General features: G+C 44.3%; 1 protein-coding gene across 2 annotated transcripts in view; it reads right to left on the minus strand.

Annotated features, from left to right (window-relative positions):
* Positions 1–16,046, minus strand: part of naa25 (N-alpha-acetyltransferase 25, NatB auxiliary subunit) — an 85,537-nt gene that overhangs the window by 26,980 nt on the left and 42,511 nt on the right. For both annotated transcript variants that reach the window (XM_085961394.1, XM_085961393.1), the window contains exons 13-20: positions 15,192–15,281; positions 12,946–13,126; positions 11,754–11,853; positions 9,979–10,130; positions 8,416–8,541; positions 6,902–7,145; positions 5,173–5,296; positions 2,943–3,008 (exon numbers count right to left, since the gene is read on the minus strand). In XM_085961394.1, the coding sequence (XP_085817520.1) occupies positions 2,943–3,008; positions 5,173–5,296; positions 6,902–7,145; positions 8,416–8,541; positions 9,979–10,130; positions 11,754–11,853; positions 12,946–13,126; positions 15,192–15,281 (1,083 nt within the window). The remainder of the gene's footprint in view (positions 1–2,942; positions 3,009–5,172; positions 5,297–6,901; positions 7,146–8,415; positions 8,542–9,978; positions 10,131–11,753; positions 11,854–12,945; positions 13,127–15,191; positions 15,282–16,046) is intronic.

A 16,046-nucleotide genomic window follows, 5' to 3' on the forward strand; every position in this document is an offset into this window, starting at 1 on the left:
TCTGATGTCTACATCCAGGTTATTTTCTAGCAGTGATCCATGGATAGCGATCAGGAGCAGCAACCTAGGCTGATCTTTCTCTTCCCTAGCCGAGGGACACCGTGGCCAATTATAGTGCATCTCCTGCTACCCTGGCTGTGACCCTGTTCAGACAATCTCAATGATACCTAGAATGTTTTTGGAGGGGTATTGTGGTACAACAGTTAGGATTTCAACAAAAGATTTCTAGTTCAAAGTCCTTCACTGCCAAATAATTCCAAGTGATCAAGGGATCAGCTTCCAGTGTACCCAGCTGATAAGACCAATGCTGGCCCCTGCCTAGAAGAATTAAAAAAAAAAATCATTCTTCATGATGTGGGTGTCGCTGGCAAAGCTGGCATTTATTGACTATCCCTAGATGCCCTGAGAAGGTGATGGTGGGCCTTTTTGACAGCTGCAGTCCGTGTGGTGAAGGCACTCCCACAATTCTGTTAGGAAGGGAGTTCCAGGATTTTGACCCAGTGACAATGAAGGAATGGAGATATATGTCCAAATGAAGTGTATGACTTGGGAGGGGATCTTGGAGACGATGGTGTTTCCATGCACCTGGTGGAGATCGCAGGTTTGGGAGGTGCTGCTGAAGAAGCCTTGGCAACTTCCTGCAGTGAAGCCTCTAGATAGTACACAATGCAACCAACTAGTGGATAGAGCATTGATTAAGCAGACTGCTTTTTCCTGGATGGTGTCAAGTTTCTTGTGTGTCTTTACATCTGCACCCATCCAGGCAAGTGGAAAGTATTCGATCACATTTCTGACTTGTGCCTTGTAGGTGGTAGAGGCGCTTTGGGGAGTTAGGTGGTGAGCCACTCGCCACAAAATACTCAGCCTCTGACCTGCTCTAGTAGCCACGGCATTTATGTGGCAGTTCCAGTGAGTTTCTGGTCAATGGTGGTCCCCAGGATGTTAATGGTGGGGGACTCGGCGATGGTAATGCCATGGGGAGGTAGTTATAGACTCTCTTGTTGGAGATGGTCATTGCTTGGTACTTGTATCGTGCAAATGTTACTTGCCACTCATCAGCCCAAGCCTGGATGTTGGTCAAGTCTTACTGCATGCAGGCATGGTGTGCTTCATTATCTGAGAATTGCCAATGAAGCTTAACACTGTGCAATCATCAGTGAACAGCCCCACTTCTGACCTTATGATGGAGGGAAGGTCATTGAGGAAGTAGCCGACGATTGTTGTGCTTCGGACACTGCCCTGAGGAACTCCTGCAGCGTTGTCCTGGGGCTGAGATGATTGGCCTCCAACAACCACAACCATGTATCTTTGCGCCAGGTATGACTCCAGCCACAGGAGAGTTTATCCCTTATCCTCACTGACTTCAGTTTTACTTGGGCTCCTTGGTGTCACACTTCGTCGAATGTTGCCTTGATGTCAAGTCATTCTCGCATCAGCTCTGTAATTCAGCTCGTGTCCAAGTTTGGACCAAAGCTGTAATGAGGTCTGGAGTCGAGTGGCCCTGGCAGAACCCAAACTGAGAAGAGGTGAGCATGTTATTGATGAGTAAGTGCTGCTCGATAGCACTGTTGACGACTCCTTCCATCGCTTTGCTGATTATTGGGAGTAGGTTGACGGGGCAGTATTGGCTGGGTTGGATTTGTCCTGCTTTTTGTGGACGGGACATACCTGGGTAATCTTCCACATTGTCGGGTAGATGCCAGTGTTGTAGCTGTACTCAAACATCTTAGCTGGGGGCACGGAGCACTGGTCTTCAGCACTACAGCTGGGATGCTGTTGGGGCCCATAGCTTTTGCTGTGTCCAGTGCACTCAGCCGTTTCTTGATGTCACATGGATTGAATCGAATTGGCTAAAGACTTGCATCTATGATGGTGGAGGCCGAGAAGGATCATCCACTTGGCACTTTTGGCTGAAGGTGGTTGCAAACGCCTCAGCCTTGTCTTTTGCACTCATGCGCTGGGTTCTGTCATCATTGAGGATGGGGTTGTTCATGGAGTCTCCTCCTCCTGTTAATTCCTCAACTGTCCACCACCATTCACGACTGGAAGTGGCAGGATTGCAGAGCTTTGACCTGATCTGTTCATTGTGGGCATTGCTTAGCTTTGTCTAGATCATGTTGCTTTTGCCAGTTAGCATGCATGTAGTCCTGTGTTGTAGCTTCACCGGGTTGGCACTTCATTTTTAGTTATGCCTGGTGCTCTCAGAATGCTGTTCGTTGAACCATGGTTGGTCATCTGGTTTGATGGTGATGGAGTCGTCGGGGATGTGCTGGGCTATGAGGTTACAGATTGTGTTCGTATACAATTCTGCTGCTGCTGATTGCCTTAATGCCTCATGGATGCCCAGTTCTGAGCTTTTAGATCTATTCTTAATCTGTCCTATTTAGCACGCTGGTAGTGCCACCTGACACAATGGAGCATGTCCTCAGTGTGAACATGGGGCTTGGTCACAAGAACAGGGCAATGGTCACTCCTGCCAATGCTGTCATGGACAGACGCATCTGCGACAGGCAGACTGGTGAGGATGTGGTCAAGTAGGTTATTCCTTTGTGATAGCTCTTTCACCAGCTGCTGCAAGCGAAGTCTGACAGCTATGTTCCTCAGGACCTGTCCAGCTCTGTCACTGAAACTCCCCACCCATAGTATGTTCTGTGCCTTAGCTACCCTTAGTGCTTCCTCCAACAGATTGAAGCTGGGATCTTCCTGGTCTATAAGGCTCAATGCTGCACTATGGACAATGTTATCGGGAGGAGGTCAAGGCATTTATCTCTTACAGTCAGTTGTTTGATGGAATTGAGCTAATTTTGATTACCTCAAAATACAAAATCAGTACTTACTTGGCAAGAGCAGAGTAAACAAATGCAGTCAGAATAGAATACAAAACAAGAACAGAGAGATGCAACAGCAAAGAGGAAACAAGATTTGTGGAATGTTGGCATTACCTTGTAATTGTTCTAACAACGATTTAAAATCATTCGCTATCCGCTCCTGGACATCCAGCGTTTCATCTGTGCGGGGGTTAAAAAATGTAGAAAAGTCTAAATCCATAAGTAAAGATAAATCCTCAATGACAAAAACTATAACCTCATCTGAGCAGTCTGCCTTTCACAGCATAAACTGGGAATTACCTCTGTCAGGGTTCAATAAATAAAATGTGAGTAACAGAAAAATGTATTTTAATTTAGAAATTAAAACATGCACGAGGATCTCCCCCAGTGGCTCAGCTGGTGAGTAGCTGAGCTGTACATATCAGGCAGGTCCCAGCTCATGTTGAACTAGCTGATCTCAACCAAACCAACAGCAGGGGCACATCGCCTCAGGAAAATCGGCAAGGGGTCACCAACTACTATTGGGAGGTTTGTGCGTTTGGACATCGGGCAAGGACAGGACTGATCTCAGCTGTGATTGCTCTCGAGTGAATCGTCTTGTCAGCTGCCTAGGCTTACAAGTGAAGACCACCTTGGTGAGGTACTCGAGGGCACCTGTATCCCAGCAGGAAATCAATCACTTCAAGGAGAGGGGAGCAAACTGCTAGAAAAGGGGTTGGGGAGGAGGACATATACAAGACAGGGGGTTAGCATAGCATGGAATCCGTGACAGAAAGGCTGTTCCGAGTTGCTGGAAGGCATTTTAACAGTTTCTCTTATTTCCTCCATCTCAATTTTCTCCCACCCTCTCCTGAAGTTTCTGAATTATGCTGGACACAACCATCTGCTACCTTGCCCAGTCATTTTCATGTGTGAGCTTAGACAGTGGTCACTATCAGGGTATTTGGCCATGAGAGGCATCCAAACATTGCAGCATAGCAATCAAAAGTGAGAACCCAGGGCTGCTGTCAATTGAAGCACCTCCCTCCTGCCCAAGATCAGCACGAATTGCACATCAAATCTGTCACCCAGGGATGTAGGCAGCAAAATTAAAATTTTACACACACCTTTCATATACCACCACCCCATGCTGTGGGCTGGTGCACAGATTCCTAAAATGTCTGTGGGCAATTCCCCCTGCATAGCAGGAATTAATATTGTTATATTAAAAATGTTGCATCCTTATAGAACACCTGTCGCAGCTGAAAAATTATTTTTTTAATTTAAAAAAAATACATCTTTTGAGTGAATTCGTAAGGTTGGACACCAATGTTCTGCCTTATTATTGTGCGGCCCATTCAAATTTTCACGCATGCGCAGTTTCTTCCATATAAAAACCAGTGAGCGGCCTGCGCGGGACCTTCAGAGCTTAGCGGAAGCAATGCCTTGAATCAGACATTCAAAGTTTTAAGGAGCAACGGCAATTTTGTCCCTAGGATAAAATTACCGTCCTAAATTTAGTTCCCGCACTCTGTTCAACAGAGGAATACTGTCTGATGCAATTATTTGTGTGTGTTTAGGCTATGAGCACTACTCGGTTTACTAACCAGTAACTGGGAAATCTCGCTATTTTTGATTAATAGACTATTTTTCAATTGGCACAATCCATAATCTACACGCACACATTTGTGTTAAATTTCATTATGTTTTTCCAAATGGTACAAATGATTTCACTCGTATACAAGAAATAAAGAAGAATTTTAAAAGAAATTTCAATTCCACATACATTTTATATATTAAAATCTTTATGGAAAGCCCATTTAATTATGCAAGTTTAATTCCTGTGACTTAGCTTTACTTGATCATAATCAAACTCCCAGCATTTGTTCACGTCGAAGCGAATGTGACGTGCTCATTTGCTGGCTCCAACTTCACTCAGTCTTCCCGCGCTCCTCACGCTTTCCAAGACCTGCTCAAATGGTGGCTCTGTTCCCACTCAGGCTGCAACTGATGCCCAAAGGGGAAGGAACGTATCCATTAGTGCACAGTATTTAAACCTGCCCACACCGCTGCTGGAGCCTTCCCCGACGTGTGCGGCTTAGTGCCACAGTGGTCAGTGCATTTACCAACTGAGCAGTTTGAGAAGCCAAATATCGTCAATTTTCCATAGAGTTTCTTGGGTTAATATTATTAAATAAAACTGTGATTTGTAGGAACTCGGGCTCACACGCCACTTTACTGGCTAATTGTGTGCAAGCATGTTTATTGATATCAAACTTCACAAGCTACAGCTTCTAACTGTTGAATGATTTAATTTATAAAAGTAACAATAATTTTCTCCATTTGACTGTAGCTCACTCCTTACCTAATCCACTGACGTCCAGCTCGTAGATATCAGTAACCAGGTGGAAAGCATTAATCTGACACCGGCAGCTACTGCTTTCCAGGTAGGTTGTCATACGTGTTGGAGGTGGTCCCTGGACCAGAAACTGTGAATAGGACAGAGTAAAGTTTAACTTTCATGCTGATTTCTCTGATTAAATTTAAATTTTCTGGAGCTAGACATCATAACAGCATACTGAGAGAAACTGACAGAATACTGCCTCGTAGGCTGCCATTTAACCAGCTGTTTTAAAGTATAATTCACAAGAAATGGTGCAACCAAAACATCTCGGTATGTATAGAGACTGCTCTTGCCCTCCCCCACCACCCCAATTCTCTTCCCACTTCGGAGGGGCTGGAATACAGTTCAATAGGTGCTAGCCACCATCTGGTATCTTGTTACACATGGCGGCTCTTTGCGTAATCCTGTGATTTTTTTATATTCATTCAAAGCCAGCATTTATTGTCCATCCCTAATTGCCCTCGAGAAGGTAGTGGTGAACCGCTGCAGTCCATGTGGTGAAGGTACTCCCGCAGTGCTGTTAGGGAGGGAGTTCCAGGATTTTGACCCAGCGACGATGAAGGAATGGCTGATATATTTCCAAGTCAGGCTGGTGTGTGACTTGGAGGGGAACCTGGAGGTGGTGGTGTTCCCATACGCCTGCTGCCCTCATCCTTCTAGGTGGTAGAGGTCGCGGGTTTGGGAGGTGCTGCCGAAGAAGCCTTGGCAAGTTGTTGCAGTGCATCTTGTAGATGGTACACACTGCAGCCACGGTACGCCAGTGGTGGAGGGAGTGAATGTTTAAGGTGGTGAATGGGATGCCAACCAAGTGGGCTGCTTTGTCCTCGATGGTGTTGAGTGTTGTTGGAGCTGCACTCATCCAGGCAAGTGGAGAGTATTCCATCACACTCCTGACTTGTGCCTTGGGGATGGTGGAAAGGCTTTGGGGAAGTCAGGTGAGTCACTTGTTGCAGAATACCCACCCGACCTGCTCTTGTAGCCACAGTATTTATGTGGCTGGTCCAGTTAAGTTTCTGGGCAATGATGACCCCCAGGATGTTAATGCCATTGAATGTCAAGGGGAGGATAAACAGAGAGTACTGGCAGACTATATCTTTCCCCAGTTAATTTTTATAAAAATGCTGTACACGTTTACACACTTTCCCAGGACATAAGTTTCATACACAGTATATGCTCTACAACAAATTTCATAATACTCATCTAGCTGGTAAACTATTCAACTGCTGCAGCATTACGCGTACACCAATCCTGTCCACAAAAGCATTTTTCAGCAGGAGTCAAAGGACAGAGAAAAAAAAATTGCATTTATATAGCGCCTTTCACGACCATCGGCCGTCTCAAAGCGCTTTACAGTCAATGAAGTACTTTGAGAGTCAATGAAATCAGGATTAAGAACACAGTCAACCTTTCTCTCCTTAGCCCAGGGTGGCCGAAGCCAATTGTTGTAGCCTTACTGCCTTCTCTGGCTGAGATCAGATAACACAGCATAGACAGGGGGCTGAATATATGACCTTCCTGCTCTGTAAGTACTGGACGGTGCTTTTTATCAACTGAGCCTAGGGGGGTGGTGGGGTGGAGGAAAGGAGAGGCTGGAATTGGGGTGTGGGATAAATTTGTGTGCTAAGTATTAACTTAACACCATACCCTTCTTTTCAAGCCAAATTACATTCTCTCCTACTGAGGACTCTACCTGAACAATTTGTTTGTCTTTCTTCTTCTCGGACTGCACCACACATTCAAGCTGTTGAATTAAAGAACGTAGCATGTCAATTTTAGAAGTGACGCCATTCTCTGTCGTCTTTTTGGAATTCTTCGGCTCTACCGCGTGGCTAACAGCAGCGAGCGCACAGACCAGCCGCAGCGTCAATGAGCGAACCTGAAGCCATATTCTCTCCTCTTTCATAGAAATTTTTCTTTGCCCCTCTGACAACTCCCTGTCGCAATTGGGGAAAAAAAAGTGACATGAAAATTTATTCTGGGTGAATATACAAAGAGGTTTTCTCTCATTAACTTACACAAATATGTACACCCCATACTGCACTGTGTGATATTTTCCCATTTCCCACCCCAGCTAGTTGTGATCTTATTAAATGAGGAGGCGAATTTAGTTACATTTTATGATAGTTAAGGAGTAGTTTTGTGCTGTGGACTGTAGCCAATAGGAACTGCAGAGACTGTCCAAGTCCTGCACCAAGTCCCAACCCCCTAACAGCCCTATCCTCAGCAACCTTCACTGTCTCCCCATCCTCCAACAAATCTATTTCAAAATCTTTGCCTTCATCTGCAAGTCCCTCTATGGCCTTGCCTCTCCCTATCTCTGCAAGCTTTCAGCCCCAGGTTCCTTCAAATGCCACTGCTCTTTATACTATATTCCTATATCAATATTCCTTTATAACAGTGACTACACATCAAAAAAGTACTTAATTGGCTGGAAAACGCTTTGGGGTGTACTGAGGTCGTGAAAGGTGCTATATAAATTCTTTTACTTTTCTTAGCTCCATTGCATCTCCTCCCTTCACTCTCTACTTTCCCCTCTGCAGAGCATTCAGCCATCTTTGTCGGCCCCAAACTCTGAAATGCTTTCTCTAAATCCCTTTGCCTTGTTACCTCGCTCTAAAACATCCCCTGAAAACCTACCTCTTTGATCTTGCCTTCGGTCACCACCCAACCCTTTTTGACTGCTGCTTGGTGTCTAGTTATTTTTTTTCCCCCTTTGTGCAGTGAGTTCAGACATTTTACTATGTTAAAGGAACTATAAAATTGCAAGTTATCGTCAAAAGTGGGACTCAGAGACAACAGCCAAGGCACTGCAATTGGGGTGGGGCAGATGAATGTCAGTCAGGCAGGGTGGCCTCGGTGAGGAGGGAAACAATTACCAGTGAGCCATGTTTTGGTCAGGACCATGATGCTGAAAGGCTGCTCCTGATTGAGGTTGTGGAAAGGCCTCACTTACAAAAGAGTGGACATTGTGCAGGGTGGTGCAGAAGGAGATAAGACTACTGCTGGATAGATACATTTAGTTACAGATGCACAATAATTTAAAACAATAGAAAGGCAGTCATTTAATGCTAGGGACTTGGCCCTGGAATCAAATCTACAAGCAGCTACAACTGCCCGTATTAGTTCACTATTAGCTAGATTTGCCATTTAATGCCACTTTCTCACTGTCAGGTAGCTGAAATTAAACTTTACAATATCGTTTACCTGTCCTTTGGATCCCAGCTAAAGAGAACAGTCAGATCCCGGTTATCCCGAAGATTGTCCCATGGAATATCATCTTCATCCGGACATAAACCCATTGATTTTATACTTTCTTCCAGGCTGTTTGTTCTAGAAAGGGGATATGGGGAGAGAGCTGATACACGGGATTAAGACTTTTCCTCATTTGGAGGATAAACACCAACATAGACTGGTTGGACAAACAGCGTGTTTCCATACTATAACTTCTATGTAATTTCTATGCACGGCTCAAGATATTAAGCTGCAGGAACTATTGCACTATTACCAACCTCTCCGCTGCTCCACTTTGACAGAGAACAACAGGCGAGGAGAAAGTTAAAACTGAAAATTAAGCAAAGGTGCCAACTTTATATAACAGTGGGCACACAAAAGAAATTCAAGCAAGATCTCATTCCCATCATCACCCTCCGTTGTTACATATGCTCTGTGCACTGTGATGAGGGATTACAGATGGGACATATTCAGTTTTACATTCACAAACAACACACGTTTGAGGTGGTACCATGGCACTGCATCCAAGAGCACAAGAGGACACTGCAGTGGAATGGAAGGGCTTATTTCCTTCTTCCCTACAACTCCATTCGCTTCCTATAATCTGTTTCAATTGGTGGGAAAGTGGAATGAAGGCTGCAGCACCCTCTGTTGGGGAGGGGAGAGTTTGGAGAAAAAAATGGTACAGACGAGAGTGTTGCCGGATCAACGAGGGCACTGGTCCCAGAAGCGGACCACTGAGCCTCGGCAGCAGAAATAGAAGAAAGAAAAATCAGGGTCCCTGTGCTTCACTGGCAAATACACTCAACAGAATGGAAAAGAGGAGATTTTACATTTGACATGAATCAGTCATTCATGAAAGAAAGACTTATGAAATAATACTGAGCGGCCTGTGGGTGGCGCTGTCCAGGGAGAGTATAAATACTCGGGCACGGGCCCAGCTTGCGCAGGACATTCTTAACAGGAACTAGTGAAGGACACAACTAGACTGCCATGTTGTAAAACAGTTGATTAAAGCTTTGTTTAACGCTTAGACCAAGTGCCTAGTAGTTTTCTTACGTCAACATTCTTTTCCCAAAATTATCAATCGTGGATGAGCTGTTTTTCGCTCAAAGCTACAGCCACAGAAACCGAGACCAAACAAACTGCGTCAACCCCTGACCACACTGCCCCCAGGGCAAGCAGCCATGTCAAGAGATCTGATACATCAATGCATTCCTTCCACATGCAGAGTGCAATCAAAATATACAATGGCTGCATAAAATGTGCCAATATATATATATATATTGTATGTACTTTCATACAATATATGCAAATATACACACAAATGTAAAATGGCCTCATTAAACATACATGTAAATATACTTTTACAAAACCAAAAAAAAGAAATAAAAAAAGCTACAGCCAACTGTCACACATTGAAACGCTGGCTAATTGACTTATGCTATCAATTACCATCAAACTAGCAAACCAATTAAGCAGTAAACCTGAGCACTGTTTCACAGGTACAATACTGTACGATACAGCCACACATACATGTTTGCTTCGAGGAAGAGGTCTAACAGCATACGTTCAATGCGAACTTGTGCAAAATGCAGAGAGTTGTTCAGCCTGTTCCGGAAGGCAATGAATTCTGGAATTTTCTCAAATGCACCATATTTGTATGCCTGGATTATGTATTCAGAGGTCTGAAAAATAAAGTAAAACAGCAGAGTAAAAAAACGGGCTCTTATTACAAGCACTACGTCAGGAAGCAAAACATCCCCCGAAAACTGACGTAAAATCTGTCTAAAGAGGGTAAATCCAGTTTTCTCACCACCTCTCCTGAAAGCAGTGAATCTTGCTAGGGCATAGTTCCACGAGACTTGGACACCCCATTAGTAACACATCCAAGGAGCCATTCTTCACGTGGGAGTGCAGCAGGCTACTTAATTGTGGGGGTGGGGGTCACAACCAAGCCCAATCCTGCCCTCATCTGATGTTCACACGTTCATACTTACCAGCAGGTATCACTGGATAGGCATCAGGATCAGGAACCCCAAGAGATTTGATATCTCTAGCCCAGAGACGCTGAGGCCAATTGCAACATTCCCACTGCCAATCAATGTTCCCTCTAAATTTTTTTTGGGTCGTGCGGCCCCTTTAACAGGCCATTCAAAATTCTGTGCAGATGCAGTTTTCCTATTTAAATGCCGGTGAGCCGGCTGCGCGAGACCTCCAGAGCGCTGCGCAGTCGCGCAGCTTAAAGGGAACATTGCTGCCAATCTGTCAGAGACCAGCCAACTCAGCACAAACTGGGAGCAGTGCAATTCGCCACTAAACTATGAGTGGAGCTCCAAGTATTTTGTTTGTAAAATTGCAAAAAGGGATGTAAAAAATAATTGAGGTGAGGGAGCAATGCAGGCCAGGATGGTTCATCTATGCTGAATTACTTGATCCCAACTGGGACAGAGGTGGGGATTCTACAATTGGAGTCCAGGACCCTGACATTTTTGTTGAAGGGGTGGGGGAGGAAAAATTACAACCAGGCTGTCTGCTTCTGGTTGGTATCCAGTAGCCTCTTCTGGAACGTGTGTATAAATGGGTCAGGATAGGAGGAAGATCAAGTACGATGCCCTGCATGGTTGAGTTGCCTGCTGACTGGCCACCTAGGGAAGGTTTTGAAAGGCATCAGTGGAACTGTACCTCAGCACAATTCACCACCTACAGGAGAGGGGGGGGGGGATTAGTAGTAACATTTAACAACTACATTCAAAAATCATATGATGCACTAAATCATCGTAGCTTTCTAATGGGTTTGGCTGATAATGCACTGCTTAAATAATGCAACACACACAATAGGGAAAGACTGGAGTGTAGCATAAACCAATAACACCAGGGGTTGAGATGAGCTCATAAATCAGACAAACTAAACTCAATTTATCAAGGCCAAAAAGGAGGAATACATTAATTATGTAATGTTTTCAAACAGATTTGTGCGCTTTAAAAGGGACCAGGGTCAGCCAACCAAGAGTACCTGTATGAGGGACTGTAACTCATCTTTTCTGTGGGTAGTCCTCAATCAGAGGTTAGGGAAGTGGACCGTCAGTGAGGTAATAGGAAATTTAAACTATACTTAAATTCAATGAAGTGCATTTTTAAAATCATTTTCACATACAAATAGCATCCGCTTTGTATTGCGACTGTCATTTTTTTTTTTGCACGGGTTTGGGTGGGGAGAATTCAAAAACAAGACGACTAAGAACTGCGATGAAGCACACAGACCGCTTTCAACGCAACGCGTTCACAGTCCAAGTCTACGCCACACTTACATCTTTCTGGTTGGAGTGGAAAAACCTGAGTGTAAAGTTACACGCTTGGGAAGCAGCAGCAAGGTGGCCCAGTGGCTCCGCATATCGCGTCAGCAGATACCTGCCAGTCAAACACAGCAGCGTCAGTCACCAACACTGAAGAGACATCGTCACTAAAAAGCCTTATGTTACCTTTAATACCCTCGGATTGATCTTCCCATAGTTACTTATATTTTTGAAAAGAATATATTTTTATAGAGTTGAATCTGCTTGATCCAAGTTCCAATCAATTGCCAGAAGTTTTGCCAAAGTTTTGTTCAAAATGTAATCAAAAAACACCAATCTCCTCTTTTCTGGTTTAAATTAACCTCACAGCCCAAGAACAATTACATTCCATTTGTTATTTGTATTGTACCTGCATGCTGAGAGTAGTGAGGCACTTACTATACGAGCAAGACCAAAACTTGGAGACTGCCTACCAATTTCCTTTGCTAATCTAGGGAATTCTCCATTATGGTTGGTAACAGAAGTTTTACTGTATTTTGTTTTATACAGAGTGTGGGATGTTAGTGTGGGGGAATGGAACTCAGTCAGCACCTGATATACCCAGGTCACAGGCTGGATACAGAGTAAAGCCCACTCTACACACCCCATGATGTGATTTAACTCCTAACCCCAGAAAAGCATCAAAGTAACATTCCCCATTTCCCACATCGCACATCTATTTGGACTGTTAAGATTACCAAATATACATCATAATTTGCGCCATGGGCTTGCACGTGAGACTGGGATGACATTAAAACAAACATATTTCTCTTCGGAGAAGCACAGCCACTATGTGGTAGGAGTTATGCCAAAAATAGAAGATTTGAGCCCATCCTTGAATGCCTTTATTCGTTAGTCTTCTTTTGAAACCACAACTCCCCATAACCAGAGGCACATATAGGTGGCCTCGTCCTTCACGGTTAAGGGGAATGAGAGAAGAGCTTGTTACATAGAAAAGACAGGAGCAGGAGTAGGCCATTCGGCCCCTCGAGCCTGCTCCGCCATTCAATGAGATCATGGCTGATCATCCAAATTCAGTACCCTGTCCCTGCTTTCTCCCCATACCCCTTGATCCCTTTAGCCTTAAGAAATATATCTAACTTGTTGAGGGGGGGGCACGTCATCCACTGATACATCACTAATCTATCGGCTGCAAATCAGTACCCACCCAATCGTATCATGCTGCACGTGCTTGGCATCAAGGCTGGTGTACAAGTCTACGACTGGCTCAAAAGCTCCCAGCAGACAGTAGATTCGAATGAGTAGCAGCTTGAACTGAGCACTGGAGGGGCTGTTAGAGAGGGTCTCCTCCAGCAGTGCCAGGGACCGCCACAGCGGCCATTCCTCACCTGCAGGAACATCAGGACACAAAGGAGTGAAGGAGAACCAGTTCACAGATCCAACTGTGAATAACAGACACATAACCGTGCATAACAACAGACACTTAACAGCAGATGGCTTCCTTTCTTCAACACCTTTACACTTTCTCCCACCCCCCAGAACAAAGAAAATCACCCCATTCGAAAATATATATATATATTTATTTATTTTGTGCTGTTTGAATTTTGCCTGGAAGTTTAGAGAAGGCCTTATTGGTGCATAAATCTTAAAATCGGATCTCTTAGCATTCATAGCGCAAGAGTCTTGAAAATTAATGGGAACATGAATTTAAACCCCGAGGCTCCCTGGTATACTGCTGTGCAGCCCACAAAGACCAAAAGCTTGGATACCCATTTTACAGTACAGCATTTGCACAACACACTGCTATCTGATGGCAGGAATCAAGACACAGCCAATGTACAACACCACCATCCAAAACAAACCTTTAAAATTCAAATTAGTTTCACATTTTATAATTTTGGAAGTTGAGCATCAGAAATCACCTCAATTAATGGCAACACTGCTGTGTGCTTGTATACGGGAGTTTAAGCGAGAGCATGAGACACAGTGTGTGTGTGTGGGGGGGGGGGGCGGGGGTGTGGGGAGGGAGAGAAGGGAAGAAATATCCATTTTATTTCAGCACCTGGAGATTTATTGTTAATTGGAAAAGTAACTGAAGTATTCTTTGATTGGTAGATTTTTTGACACGCTGTCAGTGAATGTGTTCCAAGAGATGAAGTGAGTTTAATCTGCATGTGTAATGTGTAACAATTATGTCTGAAAACGGTGTCAACTTCAGGATCTGTTCAAATGCACAAGCAACAACCTGCAGCAAAGGGTTTGACATCACAGACATTAGTTGGTATGATACTCCATGAAACTGAAAGATCTTGCCTCCCAACACAATCTGTCACCGGCACTGCCACTGCCCTCCTAAATCAGGCATCAATACCCCACCCCACCCCCTCCGGAAGTCACAAAGATCAGAGGCTGGGTTGGTTTTAAAAAAAAGATAATTGTATACATAAGAACTCTACCACGGGTGCAACCTGTTGGATCAATAGAAAAAAATTTACATTGCAAACAAGCACGTCTTCATGGAAATGTCAGAATAAAATCTTTGAGATTTTTTTTTTTTTTTAAATAAAGAGTACAAAAACCCTATTTTTTAAAACTCTGTACAGGTCTTGCCAGATCATACACATCCTGCAGCTGAAGCGACAACGGCGTCTCAGTCCTCTGCTAATACCACGAAAAAGGTGTGCAACAGTGACCTGACACAACTCTGAACTTTCCTGTCTTGTTCCTTTAAAGATTAAAATACGCCATACTACACTGGTTTCCTTTATTTGAAGTGAAGACTCACTGCACCATCTCCCACTCTAATTCTTTCCCAAGAACTCAGAACTGTGGAATGCTTCACCTCATCTCCTTCTTTCATTCCTCTTACAATGTTCAAGCTGTTGAGCTTAAGCTTGGCGTTACCCGATTACTACTACTACTACAAGACTTATCTGGTCTACTTGCCTATGCTTCACAACCTTCATGATGCCCTGCAGTACATGCCCTGGCCTTTCAAATCTGTTTCTCAATGCAAATGAATGTGTTCTCCAATTTCATTTGCTCCTGCAGTGAGAAGGCTACTGACCGCAACTTGCCTTCTCCCCACACTGGAGTAATGGAGCTCACCAACTCAGCAGAGTTAGGTGGATGATGAACTGAACCCATGTCTCTCTGCTCTGTGGCACTATACACTAATGCATTGCACCATTGAGGAAATCTGCAGCAGCATTCACTGCCCCAAGTTAAAGGTTTACAACTAACTCAAAAGGGGAGCTATTTCAACATTACCACAGCAACAGGAAATGTTAGATATTTTAACTGTGGTTTATTTATACTGATGATGAAAAGAGTACTTGTTAGCTTATTGTGGCCTTGTTAAACAAGTCTCAAATACAGTAGTTTTTTCTAGGAATATATAAGCATTTTCAGTTGGCCAGGTTACAGGTTAAAAGACAAGAGGAAATCACTGACCTGATTGTCTCCAGATGTCGAGAAGAAGATGCACAGCAAGGAGACAGTAATTATCAGAGAATTGCAGCTCTGTTTTCAAGCACGACGTTCCTGTTAAACATAATCAGAATGAGCCTTAAAATCTGCAACAAAAGAACTGTACAACACAGTAAAGGGTAGCTATTCGCAGTGGCAGTAGATGGTAGTGGTGTTCCACAAGGATCAGTGATGGTGCCATTGTTGTTCACAATTTATATTAACGATTTAGACTTTGGAATCAAAAACACAATTTCTAAATTTGCGGATGACACCAAATTGGGGGGGGGGGGGGGGATAGTCAATACTGAGGAGGACAGCAACAAATTACAGGGGGACATTGATAAACTTGCAGAATGAGCATATAATAGAGGGTTATGCCGATAGATTTTCATATAGGATATACAGCACAGAAACAGGCCATTTGGCCCAACCAGTCCATGCTGGTGACATGCAAGCCATGATCTTGACCAACGGATCCTCCACAGACCCAATTCACGTACGGACCAGGGTCAAGCAAGGCTGCGTCATCGCACCAACGCTCTTCTCGATCTTCCTGGCTGCGATGCTCCATCTCACCCTCCGTAAGCTCCCCACTGGAGTGGAGCTAATCTACAGAACAAACGGGAAACTGTTCAACCTCCGTCACCTCCAGTCCAGATCCAAGGTCGTCCCATCCTCTGTCATCGAATTACACAGTATGCAGAGGACGCTTGCGTCTGCGCACACTCTGAGGTCGAACTCCAAACCATCGTCAACACCTTCACTGAAGCATACGAGAGCATGGGCCTTACACTAAACATCCACAAGACAAAGGTCCTCTACCAATCTGCCCCCGCC

This window comes from Somniosus microcephalus, chromosome 19 (genome assembly GCF_052327205.1).
Source record: "Somniosus microcephalus isolate GS21.2 chromosome 19, FLI_Smic_1.0, whole genome shotgun sequence".
In the NCBI taxonomy this organism is placed as follows: domain Eukaryota; kingdom Metazoa; phylum Chordata; class Chondrichthyes; order Squaliformes; family Somniosidae; genus Somniosus; species Somniosus microcephalus.